General features: G+C 48.7%; 3 protein-coding genes across 18 annotated transcripts in view; 2 read left to right on the top strand and 1 right to left on the bottom strand.

Annotated features, from left to right (window-relative positions):
- Positions 1-186: 186 nt before the first annotated feature.
- On the top strand, positions 187-8,894 carry Dph7 (diphthamide biosynthesis 7). 12 transcript variants are annotated; one of them, NR_172099.1, is made up of 9 exons: positions 268-472; positions 844-977; positions 1,308-1,395; positions 3,107-3,201; positions 3,676-3,848; positions 6,171-6,240; positions 6,339-6,404; positions 6,680-6,939; positions 8,307-8,894. NR_172099.1 is itself a non-coding variant. In NM_001394341.1 (9 exons), exons 6-9 carry the CDS (start codon positions 6,209-6,211, stop codon positions 8,750-8,752), a joined length of 717 nt encoding a protein of 238 aa, NP_001381270.1. In that variant the 5' UTR covers positions 268-472; positions 844-977; positions 1,308-1,395; positions 3,104-3,201; positions 3,676-3,848; positions 6,171-6,208; the 3' UTR covers positions 8,753-8,894. The 12 variants fall into 12 exon arrangements, 9 of the variants coding, with proteins under 9 accessions (XP_063139524.1, XP_063139525.1, XP_063139526.1 ...); NM_001394341.1 differs by having other exon boundaries at positions 3,104-3,201; positions 6,767-6,939; NM_001394340.1 differs by having other exon boundaries at positions 6,767-6,939.
- A 1,663-nt stretch (positions 8,895-10,557) lies between these two features.
- On the bottom strand, positions 10,558-11,476 carry Mrpl41 (mitochondrial ribosomal protein L41). Its single transcript, NM_001013426.1, has 2 exons — positions 11,330-11,476; positions 10,558-11,116 (listed from the first exon to the last, which is right to left on the bottom strand). The coding sequence occupies exon 2, from the start codon at positions 11,091-11,093 to the stop codon at positions 10,689-10,691; it is 405 nt and encodes a 134-aa protein (NP_001013444.1). The 5' UTR covers positions 11,094-11,116; positions 11,330-11,476; the 3' UTR covers positions 10,558-10,688.
- A 914-nt stretch (positions 11,477-12,390) lies between these two features.
- Positions 12,391-15,635, top strand: part of Pnpla7 (patatin-like phospholipase domain containing 7) — a 79,004-nt gene continuing 75,759 nt past the window's right edge. For 4 of the 5 annotated variants that reach the window (XR_005501774.2, XM_039104252.2, XM_039104253.2 and 1 more), the window contains exons 1-2: positions 12,391-12,725; positions 15,471-15,545. Coding sequence is in view for 4 of the 5 variants with exons in the window: in XM_039104252.2 (XP_038960180.1) it covers positions 12,696-12,725; positions 15,471-15,545 (105 nt within the window). In the remaining variant the exon portion in view is untranslated. The remainder of the gene's footprint in view (positions 12,726-15,470; positions 15,546-15,635) is intronic. The other variant, NM_144738.2, reaches the window with a different exon arrangement.

Below are 15,635 nucleotides of genomic sequence, written 5' to 3' on the forward strand. Positions count from 1 at the left end.
GTTACTGAGAGCTGAACTCAACATACATTTTTGAGACAGTTGGATTCACAAGGTCTAAAAACCTGGTCCCCACCAAGCCTGTTATTTACAATACAGGAATTTACTTGAAGGCTTCTGCATCTTTTTGAGATCAGGTTTCTTTTCCACTTTCCCTAAATTTGTTCTCCACACTTGGTCCCACTCTGTATCGGTTTCCTGCGGTCCTCCGGCCATTGGGGGGCGCAGCGTTTCTACGTCTCTCCATACCGGAAGTCTAATATGGGTCGGCAGTGACTGAGGGAAGTGGAGAGGGAGTTCCGCGCACGTATCTATTGGTTCTGCCTCGATGGCGGGCAGCCGTACCGGGGTTTTGCGAGCGCTGCAGGCAGTGGACACCGAGCTTACTGCGGACTCGGTGGAATGGTGCCCGGTTGAGGGTTGCCAGCATCTGCTGGCCTGCGGAACCTACCAGCTGCGAGCGCCCAAGGACCAGGTGCATGGCTGGGAGGTTGAGGCCGGGGCAGAAGAGGGACTGCTAACCTAAAAGGTCTAGAACTGAGTACTAATGGGAAGGGACTTTTTGGGACTGTGCCTATTTCCGGAAGGTTTTCTGAGCATCCAAAAAAACCGCTTAAGAGAATTATGGCTATGTAACTGCTGGCAGGTCGGAACTGTACTGGCTGTACTGGATCCGGGAGAGCTCCCTTGTTCGTTGAACACTTAGCAGGAAAGGTTTCCTCAGAAATTCAAAGCATCTACCTTAGAAGCTGTTCTCTGCCTTGGCCCTCCTCTTTGCTCCAGTTAGGCTTCCCATCCTTTCTTATCTCAGTACCTGTTGAGGTAATCAGAGAATATATTTTGTAGCCTGCACCGGATGGCAGTGAGCCTCAAGTTCGTTTAGGTCGTCTCTACCTGTTCAGCTTCAGTGAGGACAACACGGCTAAACCTCTGCTTGAGGTCCAAAGAAGGGATTCTTCTGCTGTCCTGGACATGAAATGGTAGGATTTAGGTAACCACTCCTGATCTGAAAGCCTGATGCCCTAGGGGCCTTCAGTGATACAGTGAACAACGGAATGCCTTGTTCTGGCATTTGTTGTCCTTGGGACGTACAAGACCCTGTCTATACCTGGCATTCCCCTGGTCAGTTTCCCAGTCCCAGAGTCAGGATTAGTCTGGGAAAGCAACCTGACTTCCAGTTTTATAATCTGGAAAGCCTTTGTTTGGAGACAGTTGGCTCTAGCTTGGTTTTGGAAATGCAATATAGCAAGTCATCGGGATCCATGAAGTTCTTCCAAGTGTGAGTGCATACTTTTGCTGTTCTCCCACAGGTGCCATATCCCAGTGTCTGGCCATGTGCTTTTAGGCTTGGCAAATGCCAGTGGATCTGTAGAGCTGCTCCGCCTGATGGAATGTGAGGTCAGTGAGGCTAAGTTTTAGAGGGAAAAGGACCTAGTGGAGAGTGTTGAGGAGGAGACTACGGTGGTGCAGACATTTTGTAGAATGATCTCTTCCATGGTAAAGTCTACCAAGTCTGTCATAGATGTTTTAAGAAATCGTGGAGGCAGCTGGGCTGTGGTAGCACATGCTTTTAATCCCAGCACTCTGGTGGCAGAGGCAGGCAGATCCTTGAGTTGGAGGCCAGCCTGGTCTACAGAACAAGTTCCAGGAGAGCCAGGGCTACACAGAGAAACCCTGTCTTGAAAAAACAAAAAGAAAAAAAAATTCTTGGAGTCTATTTTAAGTTGTACAGTGTTCTTGTGAGATGAGGCCACCTGGAATAGCCAATAGAAAGGTGTCAGTAGGTCTGGGTCTCTGTAGGGGATGCATTACAAGCCTGTCTTGGGTTTACACCAAGGCTCAGAATACCAGCAAATTTCCCATGTGCCTGCACCATGCCCACAGAGGCCAGAAGGGGTCAGGTCCCTGGGCGCTGGGCTTGAAGTTAGTTGTTAGCTGTCCGATATGGAGGCTAGGAACTGAACTCTGTCCTAAGGAAGGGTAGGAAGAGCTTGAACCACTGAGCTCAGAAATGATATATCTTACAGGTTTAGAAGAGTTGAGTTCCTAAATGACCTGCCCATGTGTTTCATGGTGATCCTGATTCATGCTTTAGCAAAATGACTGATTGTTTATGAGGAGGACTGGAGCAGATCTGTGGGGATAATGGGGCACATCAACAAACTACACACTGCCCCAACTGGGGAACGAGGACACACATCAATGGCCGCTGCTGTAGTGGGGTCAGGGTAAAGATCTAGAAGACGCTGACTGGAGGCAACTGAGCGCCTGGTTAGAAGTCGTGCTTCAGGTCTGTGCAGTGCAGCCTTGCCCTAGAAACAAGAAAGAACTTTGGCATAGCGGCCTGCTGCGGAAGCCAGACACTATTCAGGTAGTTTAGATAATAAGACTCACATAGAGCCTAGACAAGAGAAGTAACTTCTCCTTGTTTTTTGTTTTTTACTAGGAGGTTCATGACAAGAGTTTCTCTCTGTAGCTCTGGCTGTCCTGTAACTCTGTAGACCAGGCTGGCCTTGAATTCACAGATTCCACTGCCTCTGCCTCCCGAATGCTGGGATTAAAGGCATATGCCACCACAACCTGGCTGAGAAATGACATTTTAGCTGCTGCTCTGGCTTCTGAAATGGAAGCAGAAGAACATTCTATTTTCCTTATCTCTGGGAATATAATGTGCCAGGATTCCAAAGGCAAGGGTGATAGAGAGTATGTTTCAGTAGTGGTTTGTGGAGCCCACTGTGTCCTCAGGTCATGTCCTGTGCTTGATACGTGGCAGGGGCTCTCTGGTACATGAAACAGTCACTAGGGCACAGTGGCAGACTGCTTGCCTAGCATGCATGAGGCTTCGGGCTCTATCTAGGTTTTAAAGCTATTAAAGCATAAACGACAACAAAAACCTAGGCGAGGCAGAGCCTCCCTCTGCTACTAAGTACTTGGGGAGCTAAGGTGAAAGGATTGTTTGAACTTGAAAATTCAAGGTGAATCTGAGCAACTTAGAGGAGACCCTATCTGCAAAAACAAACAGAAGCAACTGATGTGCTTTGCTCATGCAGGGAGCACCTTAGGCATTGGAGGCTTGCTTACATAAGGGTGTCCCTTTTCTCTCCAGTAGAAGAACAGCTATACCCTGCAGCTTATATCCAGCCTTGCCCTGGATGAGAGCTGTCTATCCTTATCACTGGATTGGTCCACTGGGAAATCTGTAAGGTAAGGACTAGACTTGGTTGGGGTCTGAGTCTCCTGAGGAACATTTCTTGTTTCTGTTCTAGAGAGGATTAAAGCTGCCTTCTGCTACCTTGGTTCCCCAAATCTGTATGTCACTCTCAGTCCTCACCTTAAAAACTAAAAATTTTGGGAAAATTAGTGATGAGAAGATGAGAGAGAGGTTCAAGAGAAGCAACCATGGTTTCAGTAACAAACTATGTGACAGTTTCATCGTTGGCCAGACACCCACGAAGCTGTCTTGGAAGCTTGGTTACCCAGAAGTATCTTCTGGGACATATATTTTAGAGCTAGAAGAGAATGGGCGTGATGGTTCTTCCCTTTAATGCCAGTTCGGGAAGCTGAGGCAGGTGGATTTCAAGTTTAAGGCTGACTTGTCTCAAAAACAAAGGAAAAAAACCCAGAAAAGGATGCTAAGTAGATTAAGTACCAGCCTCTCTATTGGCTCCGTGTTTCCAGGGCCAGAGAGCAGCCGTTGAAGATCATTAGCAGTGACTCTAAGGGGCAGCTGCACCTCCTGCTGCTGAGTGAGGGCGCAGCTCAACTACAGCTGCTGGCTTCTTGGCCAGCCCATCACTTTGAGGCCTGGATCGCTGCTTTCAATTACTGGCAGACCGAACTTGTATATTCAGGTGAGTAACCTTGCAGGTCAGTACAGTCACCTCAGATGATAGGAAAAGGGGGCGGAGGGGTGAGGCCAGAGCTGTGACTGAGAATATGTGAGGCCTTCGGACTGTTTAGAGGTACACCCTTGGGTCAGCAGCTACGGCTTTCATCACACCCTACTTCTCAGGAAGTGTACCCAGTTGGCCTTTGGCAGCTGAGGCTTCTCACGGAGCAGGCAGTCTGCCCTGTTCCATGGTGCTCTTTCTGTGAGATGTGCTCCCACCCGGTGTTCATAGTCTTGACATGCTCTCTGGGGACTTTAGCACACTCATTTCAGATTTGTCCTTCTTTAAAGAAAGCTTACTCTTGAAAGGAAACATGAGGCCAATATGTAGATTGCCTGACTTTTGAGTGGTTAATACTTTGGGACTACTTGTAGGAGAAGTTAAATCAGTTGGCCATTTTAGGCAGCTTCTCTCCCAGGTGGTGCCCACTGGTATGTGGTGGGAAAGCTGGGCTTAGAGAAGACGGCATCAGATCTACAATACTTCCAAGGCCTTCTGGGTCTGCCCCAGCTTCTCACTTTGTCCTGTTTGTTTGATTGGGTTTGTTTGTTTGTTTGTTTGTTTGTTTGTTTGTTTGTTTTTGAGACAGGGTCTGTTTATGTAGCCTAGCTTGTCCTGGAGCTCAGTAGGTAGCATGACCTTGAACTGGGATTGAAGGGTACACCACCATGCCTGTCTTTTGGCTCTCTTTTTAGGGAGAGCCTGTACCAGCCCACTCCATGTCTTGTTTCTCATGGACCCCAGCACTCACCATGATTCTTATTATATGCATAATGCTTATTTTAATTTTCTAAGAGTAGGGTACTGATGCTGTCATTTGCTATCATTCTCTTGAATGGTTTTTATTTAAAGATGTATTTATTTATTATATATGAGTGCACTGTAGCTGTCTTCAGACACACCGGAAAAGGGCATCGGATCCCATTACAGATGGTTGTGAGCCACCATGTGGTTGCTGGGAATTGAACTCAGGCCCTCTGGAAGAGCAGTCGGTGCTCTTAACCGCTGAGCCATCTCTCCAGCCCCGAAGAGTTCATTTTTAAAGTTTAATTCTAGAGCGGAGTTAGAGTGGAACAATCTCTGACCCTGCAGGATGAGTGTATTCATCGCACAGGTACTCACTGCGTTTTGTCATGGTGCCTCCAGTCTGTAATCCCTGTACTCAGGAGGCTGAAAAGGAGTATCGCTCAGGCTGGGATACATGCAAAGCCAAACACGATTACCTGCATTTCTCAAAAAAAAAAAAATGGAAACAAACGCCCAAAAATCAAAATAACCCACCTCCAAACTAGAAAACCCAAACCAAACAAAGTCAGGAGCAGAAATGCAAGCACCATGTCTGTAACAGGGATGCCTTAGCACACAGACTGTTTCTCCACGCTTACACAGAGCGTGAAAGCCTAACGTGTTAGAACACAGGGGTTGCACAGTGTTAAAGGTGGAAATGCTCTGGAAGCAGAAGGAAGCTGCGGGGCCAGGGCAACCGCACATTGCTCTGTTGCTGCGCGCAGTGAGCAGCCAGCACAGCCAGTGTGAAGACAGAAGGGCCTGAGACGAAAGGCGCAAGGGCAGGCCTCAGGAGGGACTGGAGGGAAGTGGAGTGGCTGCAGAGAAGCTGCATTTCCTGATTGACAGCTTAAAGTTATAGGTTACAGAACAGGAGGGCAGAGTCAGGAGCCTGTTGAGCAGGCTGGGGTAAGAGTGGCTTGTACTGGGGTTGGGAATTTAGCTCAGTGGGAGAGCGCTTGCCTAGGAAGTGCAAGGCCCTGGGTTCGGTCCCCAGCTCCGAAAAAAAGAACCAAAAAAAAAAAAAAAGAGTGGCTTGTACTGGGGCTGGAGAGATGGCTCAGTGGTTAATTAAGAGCACTGACTGCTCTTCCAGAGGTCCTGGGTTCAGTTGTCAGCAACCATGTGACACCTCTGTAACTCCAGCTCCAGGGGACCCGATGGCCTTTCCTGGCCTCCATGAATGTGTGATGGGTGCTGGTGTGTGGTGAATAGGTGCCCGTGAGATGGCAGATGAGTGATGAGTAGGTGGGAAACACGTGCCTAGTCCAGCTCATTCATTGGCTCTGTTTTCCCAGGTTTACTGACTCTAGAGCAATAAACAGCTTTGACCCAGAATTATACAGAATTATACAGCGTGCTTAGTGGCTTTCTTACTTTCACTGTGGCCTCCCTAACCAGCGGCACTGTAAAAGCACTTAAAGGCATAGACCCCAAGACTTTCTTGCAGATTCCTTATCATTCGTGTCATTGAGGATGGCTTCTGTCTTCCCCCAGGGGGAGATGACTGCCTTCTGAGAGGCTGGGACACTAGGATGCTGGGCAAGCCTGTCTTCACTAGCAAAAGGTACCTGGCTCCAGGGTCAGAGGAAGCTTGGGTGTGTCCTCTCCGTGCTCTCGTCTTGAGAGATTCACATGTACTGGGCTGTCCCCCTTTGCCTACAGACACTCCATGGGCGTGTGCAGCATCCAGAGCAGCCCCCATCGGGAGCACATCCTGGCTACCGGAAGGTGAGGCCCTGGAGCAGGTTTGCTGGTCTGCATCTCTCAGCTCCTCTCCACAGAGCTCAAAACTCAGCCCATAGCTCTCCACCGACCCACAGTTCAGGTATCTGGGTCCAGAAAGTGGGGCTCAGATAAGTGGGACAGGCAGGTTGCTCAGGACTTGGACTAGCACTGGGGAGGCCGAGATGGGTGGATTCTTTAAGTTTGTGGCCAGCCTGATCTGTATAGAGTTGCAGGGCAGCCAAAGCTCTATCATGAGACCCTGTCTCAAAAAAATGTAGTGGGGCAGCTCCTGGAAGGTATTTGGTGCTACCACAAGGAACGAGGAAAGCATGGGCTGTCCTGTGTCAGTGATCGGATGTTTCCAGCTATGATGAGCATGTTCTGCTGTGGGACACTCGGAATGTAAGACAACCGTTGGCAGATGTGCCAGTGCAAGGAGGCGTGTGGCGGCTCAGGTGGCACCCGGTCCACCACCATCTACTCCTGGCGGCCTGCATGCACAACGGCTTCAAGATCCTCAACTGCCAGAAGGCCATCGGTGAGTGGGAACATGAAGCTGACTTCAGGGTAGGGCGTCAGGTGATGTTCTCCTTAAGCCACACTCAGAACTTATACCTGCCTTGTATCTACATTGACATCAGGTTCAAGAACAAACTTTCATCCTGGCTTCTCATGCCCAGCCTTCCTGGGTTGTGCAGTTCCCTAGCCCCTGGGACCCTGTCTGGAAGCCCTAACTCCTTTCTCTCTTCATTCAGATCAGTTGTGTTTCTTGTTCCTCTCCCTCTACTCCCCTCTGAAAAGAAGCAGTCTGAAGACTACCTCAGATTCCCATCATTAAATTGCTGGTCATTACTCCTTGTATCTCTTTAGTTGTCTAACTCTTTTTAAAAAAGATTTATTTTTACTTTGTGTGTGTATTGTATACAGGGTCTCATGTAACCCAAGCTGGCTTCAAATTTGATATGAACTCCATGACAATCTGTGTCTCAGTGTTTTGGGTCCTGGGATTACAAAAGCAAGCATGTCCGGTATCCCTGCTCCCCTGGGTCACCTTCAGCCGTGCTCCTGACTTGAGCCTGCTGTTCAGTCGCGGTTCCTTCCTCCTTCCATGACATCTCCTCCATGCTCTTGTGGCTCTGGCTGCTGCAATGTTTCCACTGCACACTATTTTATTTATTTATTTCTGACACTTTCCTCATCTGCCAAGCTTTCCAGGGAAGTTACCAGAAAGAAACTGCTTCTGAGACCCACTCAGGCTGCGAGACCCTAGCCATTGTCCATTGCACTGAGCTCCTCACTGCTTCTCTTTGAGATACTTATGAGTATCTGTTAGTGGAAGCAGAGGGTCCTTCAGTTCCACTCTGCTGTGAGCTCTCGCAGGGCCTTCCCCGTGGTGATCCACTGTGTGCTCCTGAGAAGGGGCTGGCAGAATGTGCATGGGCACTGTACACATGCCTGGATGCCTGCTGCCTGAGGAAACCAGGAGAGGGTATATGAACCTCTGAACTGGAGTTCCTGGCAGCTGTTGCCTGCCATGTGAGGTCTTCTGCAAGAGCAGCCATCTTTCTTACCCTGTTTCCTCATCCCCCCTCCCCCATTTGTTGTTTTTCCTCTTCCTATCTTACTTCCAGAAAGCTTTTGCCAAATCCTCCAGTTTGGAAGCATTGCCCCATCTGTGAGTCTTGTCTAGCCCTGGCTGATCTCAGAGACATAGTGCACATTGCAAAATTCGTGTTTTTTTTTTCCTACCCACCTTTCCACAGCTTCATTCTTATACAGAATTGACAGCTACTCAAGAAATGTGGACTAACCGAATGGCTGCCACTGGTGGAAGTTGATGGGCCACAAATGGAGGCTGATTAGCTTTGAGTAATGCTGTTTTTCCTCTTCTGTTTCTCACTACAGAGGAGAAGCAGGACATAACTGTTCTAACCTCCCACACGATGCCTAACTCATTAGTGTATGGGGCTGACTGGTCCTGGCTTCTTTTCCACTCCGTGAAGTCCACACCTGCCTGGTCCTTGGATCAAAATGACGTGGGAGTCAAAGCAGCAGACCACGATAGCCTGAAGGCTGCACAGCAGCTGCCAGCCCCTTCTCAGGAGCACACAGTGGATCACCACGGGGAAGGCCCTGCGAGAGCTCACAGCAGAGCGGAACTGAAGGATCCTCTGCTTCCACTAACAGAGGACAGGAAGAGCAACAGCAAAGGATCCTGCTCACCCTCAGTCAAGAGGAGTGGTCTTAGCCGCCGCCCTAGTGGACACAACTTTGACAGCAGCCTCCTGGCCACCTGCTCCTTTTATGACCATGTTCTCCACCTTTGGAAGTTGGAGACAAAGCAAACCTGAGGCTGCACTCTTTGCAGGGATACTGGATGTGATCTGGGGAGTGCTGGCCATTGAGAATGGTCTCTGTGATGCTGTCGTGGCAGTGAGTGGGATTTTCTAGCTCTAATAAAGTGTCTTGGGTATATTTTTATTTTCAGCTCTTCACTTGTATTTAAGTCCCTGCTTATATTAAGTAAATAACTCCTAATTTAAAAAAAATGTAATTATGTATATGCATCTGTCTGTGTGCGGGTGCTGGAAGAAGCCAGAGAAGACTCTGGATCCCCCTGGAGCTAGGGTTACCAGTGGATGTGAGCCACCATGTGGGTTCTAGGAACCACACATGGGTCATTTTTTTATGTGTATGAATGTTTAACTGTGCCCATATGTGTCTGCTGCTCCTGAGGTCAGAAGAGGCTATTGGATCACCTGGAAGTTAAGAGTTACAGACAGCTTTGCAAGTGCTGCAAGAGTGGGGAGCACTACTAACCCTTGAATCTCTAGCCTGCGGCCCATCAAAGGGTTTCTTTGATTTTTTGTGAGTACACAAATACCACTGTATACATGTGGCGATCACAGGACAATGTGCAGGGCCGGTGTGAGGCTTGGCAGGAAGTACCATTGAGCCACCGTGCTAGCCCTACAGCCCTCTTTTTAAACTCTTACCTTACAAAATAAGCAGAAGTTATTTCCTAAACAGAAGTTTTACCTTTTTTGATACTGGAAGTGGCATTATTCCCAGCTCTGAACTAATTTTAAAAGTGGGTAAGGGAATAAAAGGTGTGTAAACATTACAAGCTGCTCCAGGGAGCACAAACGGGAATTATTTGTAAGGGTCAGTGTGAGGCACTCACCACTTAATCATAGCACTAACAACTTCGTCAGTTCAATAGATGGTTCTGTGGGGTCACATCAGGCTATGGAGCTATTGAGATTCCCATTTTGACTCTTACCTGGCAAGAGAAGGCACTGGGATACATCTGACTCTCAGTATGATACACACGTGTTTAGAAAAGAAAATGTTATTTTAAATGAAGTTCCATCAAATACAGGGACTTACATATGTAGACAAGTTATGGTATCTAGCACTGAACTGTATTCCCAACTATCTTTTCCTTCCCTGTGCCTACATATTCCAGGCTGATCATAAGCTTACTATGTAGTCTAAGCTGGTTGGCTTTAAACTTAAGATTCACCTACCTAAGCTTATTCCCAAATGCTAAGCTCACAGGTCCTGTTCCTTTCTGCCTTTTAAGACAGGCTGTGGTGATGCCTGTCTTAAAGCACATGACAGATCTCTGACAGGCTGAGGGCAGCCTGGTGGTCTACATAGTAAGTTCCAGGACATCAAGCCTGGGGCAGCAAGCCCCAGAGATCCTGTTCTCTTTCCTATTGCTGAGGTCTCAAGCATAGGCCACCACACTTGCTTTTTACACGGGCTTAACTTGGGTCTTCCTGACTGCATGGTAAGCACTATATTGGCTCAACTCTCTCCCCACTCATGTTATTTTTTTTGATGGAATAACTATTTTGGTTATCATTAAAGGGATCCTGCTGGCCCAATTATTTCAAATAAAAGGTGTTAAATATAAGGGTTAGCTAAGTCTTCAATGGGACAAAAACCATCTAAGGGGCTATGATGAGTAAGGTAATGGTCATGAAAAAGCAGTGTGGCATTAACTGCTTTTGTGACTTACATCTTAGGGTTTTCCTAAGAAAAACCAACAGGAACTACCCTCATCTTGGAGCCAGAGAAGTGTGCTCCCAGACTGATTTGTTATGAACTCTGTAGCACACGTCAATGACTTGATCCAGAACATATATTGTACAAGATACTAAAGGCATTTAATAGAAGTGCACAAGGAAGCTGCCCCTACTCTTTGAGACACTCAGAATCCAAGGCATGGTCAGTATTGTTTCCACTTTGTAGACAAACCTTAGCCACTGTCACGGTCTTCTAGCGTGGGAAATTCTTGGGATACAATTGGAACAGTTTGCCTTCCTGTGTGGGCTCAAAGCCATATTTCTCCAGGTTGTTAGCATCAAAAGTCCCTTCTTTAAAGTCTTTTTCGATAGCGGGTGCAACTGTTTCCAGGAAGAGCGCTTTGGCGGTCAGAGGTGTGTCTATGCCTGCAGGAGCTCGGTAATTAACGTAGGGCTTGAGCTTGAAGCCGGTCAAGTCCGGGACCACAAATTCTGGAACCATTTCTTTTATTTGCACAAACTTCCTGTTTGTATAGAAGCCTGTTTTCTTGGCACCCCGACTCTTAGTGAAGGTGCGTGGTCCCCGCTTGCTTGTCCACTTGCTCATCCTGTCCGCTCCCCGCACCAGGCCTTGAGTCACGGCAGTCAGGAAACCCATGCTGGGTTCCGGATAAATCAGCTCTGAAAGAACAAGGCAGCTAAGGGAGTCAATCAGAGCCAGAGGAACTTACCCAGAACCCGAGAGCCCAGGAGCAAGGATGGCCGTGGGTCCTGTGGGAGCCAATGATCCGAGAAGCCACAGGCAGAGAGGACCCAAGATCCCTCTTAAAGGAGACTACCCCTGACCGCGAAAGATCCCGGACCCCGTGCAGGCGGCGCCAACTGGAAACCGACCTGGGCTGGTGGCTCTAGAGTTCGGCCCTCAAGACTCTTCTCCCTTTCCGACTTGAGGTCAGACACGGTTTCCGCAGCCTTAGCCGTTTAAAACACCGCCTGTCCGCTCCTTCACAGACACAGCAAGGTCCCCACAGCGATTCCGACCATAGGCGGGGTCAGACACTCCTTAGTAAGAGCCTCGCTGACTGGTCACCAAGGCGCCCAATGCCCAGCCTCAGCCGAGCGGAGGGTGTGTGGCCCAGGGAGCTAAGCCAATCCGCGCAGTTGCGCAGAGCGGGATGTAGATGCACCGCCCACCTCCCTGCTCTCTCTCGCCTTGAGCCGGGAGGTGGCAGTCGAGCTCTAGCCTGTCGAGCCGTCGCTCTTAGCTGTCGTCAGCCCCAGGATAGAAGGCTCACAACCGCTGCGCCAAGGCCGGCCGCGGGACCGGTGCGGGTGTCATCCGTGCTGCCCTAGGTGTTGGGAGTAGGGGTTTGCGGACCCTCCAAGTCACTTCCGACCCGCTGTTTCCCGGACTGTCACTATCCAGGACCCGCCAGTGACCGGCGGTCTACCCCACGGTCTGGCGCATGGCCAAATCTACGTGGATCCTAGTGGTCCTCTAGTTAATCATCTTTGGTCACACCATATGCACCGTGTCTGTGATGTCGTCCACACGCTGCCCGCTGTGGCTGGGTCCCTCTTCACCCTTCACCCCTCTCCTTTGATACCCCGTCCTCTGGTCTTTCGGGGGTTACTCCTCGGCTATAACTATTTCCCCTTCCCTCCTCTGATCAAGACTCCTTCTGGGCTAGAATCTTTCCGGAGCTGTGAGACCTCTACACGGCTTTCCTTATCTTTCCCCTTGCGTACATCATCACCCTGCCCGGGTGAAGTCCACCCTCTAGCTCGTCATACTTCCCTACTGCCTGCCTCCTTCGTCCCCGTTGTTTTGCTTCCCTCCTGAGCCACTTTCTCAGCTGCCCCAACTCCCTGAACTGTCAACCAATTTACACTTCTCGTCTCCTCCCCTAACTCCACCCCCCAAGCCCAGTTCGCAGTCCCCACGTGGCCGCTTGAACCCTGACTCTGCTGCTCAACTCCCCACCCCCAACCCCCACCCCAACCCCGGGCCACAGTTGTGGGTTCCACTTAGACCACGTGAGGCTGTTTACCGGAGGCGGAAGCACACAGAGAAAGCAGACGCTTCTGGAAAACAACTTGTTTTGGAGCACAGAGTTCTGAAGTTCCTTCCAATAAGAGCGTTTGTGTGGAAGGGAGCTGGCAAGACTGGAACTATAGTTGTCCTGCCGTAAAGGTTCTGGAAGAGCAGCTTGTCTCAGCCTGTCTCCTTTTCGCCCTCTACATTGTTTTGCTTTCAGTCATGCAGAAAGAGGAAGATGTCTGCCCCGAGGTAGGTAGACCAGGCATGGGTAAGACCCAAACCCACAGGGGGAACTTTTCCAGAGATCAGAAGGACCCTTTGCCTCAGGTGTCTATCGAAGCTTCTTGAAGACCTAGGGAATGTGGGAGTGGTAACTCAATCTAGTTCCCCGTCCCAGCTGGACACTGGTTGCTAGACAGTGGTTCTACATAGTGTGGACAAAGGAACTTGGTTGGCTAGTAGATCATTATGAAGCCTTCTTTTCCCCTCTTAAGGTCACAGTTGTTACTGTTTTCTCTTAGGACTTTGGTATTTGAAGAGTCTTTTTCTCAGTCCAACGCTAGCCACACCCCCAAAGCCATTATTATTATTATTATTATTATTATTATTATTATTATTATTATTATTATTATTATTTTATTGACACAGGGTCTGTACCTATCTGCGGAACTCACTCTGTAGACCAAAATGGCCTTGGATTTGTAGACTGCCTGCCTTTGCCTCCCAAGTGCTGGGATTTTTTTAATGAGCAAGAAAAAATAGATCCTTAAGAATAATCCTAAAAAGCTACAGACTGAGCTGCTCTACTGTGGTAGACTGTATTTGGTATCTCTCCTCAGATAAGGTAAACTCAGAGGAGCATGGAAGGTGTGGTTGGTGTGCTCTCGTGCACTCCAATTGATAAAGTTGTGAGAGCTGAGCTGGGGCACCGGAGAAGGGAGGTGGGTGCCTCAGTTTTAAAACCAAAACCATACTGGCTATCCACTGTACCACAGGGTTCTGGTCGACAGTAGACCACATGCAATAGTGACTCCACAGATTGTATCAATTGATGGGGTAATAGTATCTTGTGACATTTGCACCTTGTGACATTTACGTCACGAGGAAGTTACCTAAGAACATACTGGGCTGGGGCAGTGGTGTCCAATGCCTTTAATTCCAGCACTGCCAAAACAAACAAGCAAGCAAGAACATACTGGTTTTTTTGAGACAGGGTTTCACTGTGTAGCCCTGGCTGTCCTGGAACTCACTTGTAGACCAGGCTGGCCTGGAACTCAGCCTCCTGCCTCTGCCTTCCCAGGGCTGGGATTAAAGGCATGAAACACCAACTTCTGCAGAGCGTACTTAGTGGAACCTATTCCTCCTCATCCTTAAACAAGACTCAATTGTTTGCCTTTTCAACCAGGATCACAAAGCTGAGTTCTCTAGGCCGCCCACTTACTCTGTTAGGATGCAGGACTGTACCTTTGGGGTTCTTTGTTGTGTGGCCTTCAGCTCTCTTTGGGTTTCTGGCAGGGATGGCTGACTGAGGCACGCTGTTCATTTTTAAGGCTGGGCTTTGGTCCTCAGCAGTCAGTTAGAAACTGTGGGCCCTGCACTGTTCGTTCCTAACTGCTTGGGAGAAAGGGGTGGCTGGATATTGGAGGACTGAGGAACAGCTGCAGGTCTGTTTTTTTTTTTTTGTTTTTTTGTTTTGTTTTGTTTTTTGTTTTGTCCTTAGCTTTTGGGGACAGCTTCCCTTGTGGGTCACCCCTCACCCACATCCTGAGTTCTTGCTCCCCTGCCACCTTCCCTATCCTGGAACTGGTCCTTGAATATCTAAAGTACTCTCAGTGCCTTCTTGGAGACCACAGGTGGCGGGGGACAGGACTCTCTGTCATTTCTCTTTTGGGATGTGAACCGATATTGGATGTCTCAAACTCCAGATGGATCTACCCTTGGGGCTTCTTTTTGTCCAGTGTCCTTTTTTGTTTTGAAGACCACATGTCACTGGTTGTCTAGGCTGGGCTGGAACTCCTGGGTGCATATGATCCTCCTGCCTCATCCTTTCAAATACTTGGGACTAACATGAATGTGCATGCCACACTCTTTCTTTTCTTTTTTCTTTTCTTTTTTTTTTTTTTTTTTTTTTTCTGGAGCTGGGGACCGAACCCAGGGCCTTGTGCTTGCTAGGCAAGCGCTCTGCCACTGAGCTAAATCCCCAACCCCACATGCCACACTCTTGACACACTCTCAGGAGTTTCTGAGCATTCGTTCCGAATGGGCTCTCATGGATCCTGGGGTTTGTGACCCTAGTCCTGTTGGTATCCAGAGGAACCAAGAGATGGCTTTGACCTCCCCTGGGCTTCTTAGGACTGGAGAGCCAGAAGTTGGGCTTATTAACGCACGTGGTATTTGCCAGTAGCACAAATAGCTCATGAGACAGGCTGCTGCTTTTCTGTCCTTACAGTTGAGCTCAGAGGATCTCAGCACCCCAGCAAGACCATTGATCCTTTCTCTAAAATTAAAAATGTAGTTACTTGGCTGGAGAGATGTCCGAGAGGTTAAAAACATTGGCTGTTCTTCCAGGGATGTGGAATTCAATCACATGGTGGCTCATAACCAGTGAAATCTGGTGCCCTCTCCTGGCATCGAGGCAGAACACTACATAATAAGTAAATATTTAAAAAAAAGACAAGTATAAATAAAGTTATTACATTTCTTTGCGTGTGTGTGTAACTATATAAATGTAATTCTACATAGTGTGGAGGAGAGAACAGCTTATGCAGTCTGTTCTATCTTGGCACCATACGGGTTTCCAGGATTAAGTTCAGGTTCTCAGACTCAGCTGTAAATGCCTTGTCTGCCGAATTGTCTGTTAAGCCCTGTTTCTCAACAATCTTCAGGGCTATTAATTTTCTCCCTAGCTTCTGACTTACTTTTGTTCTCTAATGAAGCTAAGACTGAGAAATGGGGCCCCTTGTCTGCCCACCCCTGACTGTGTTCTCTCTTCAGGCTGGCTACTGTTTGGGGACCGCCCTGAGCTCCTGGGGGCTGCATTTCATGGAGGAGCATTCCCAGTCTACCATGGTAATCTCTGTGGGCTGCCCAGGGGGTGGGCCCTGATAAGCTTCCGGCTGTGTTCAGCCTCGATGACACTTGTGTTATCTCCCATCCTGT

Source organism: Rattus norvegicus, chromosome 3 (assembly GCF_036323735.1).
Source record: "Rattus norvegicus strain BN/NHsdMcwi chromosome 3, GRCr8, whole genome shotgun sequence".
NCBI lineage: Eukaryota > Metazoa > Chordata > Mammalia > Rodentia > Muridae > Rattus > Rattus norvegicus.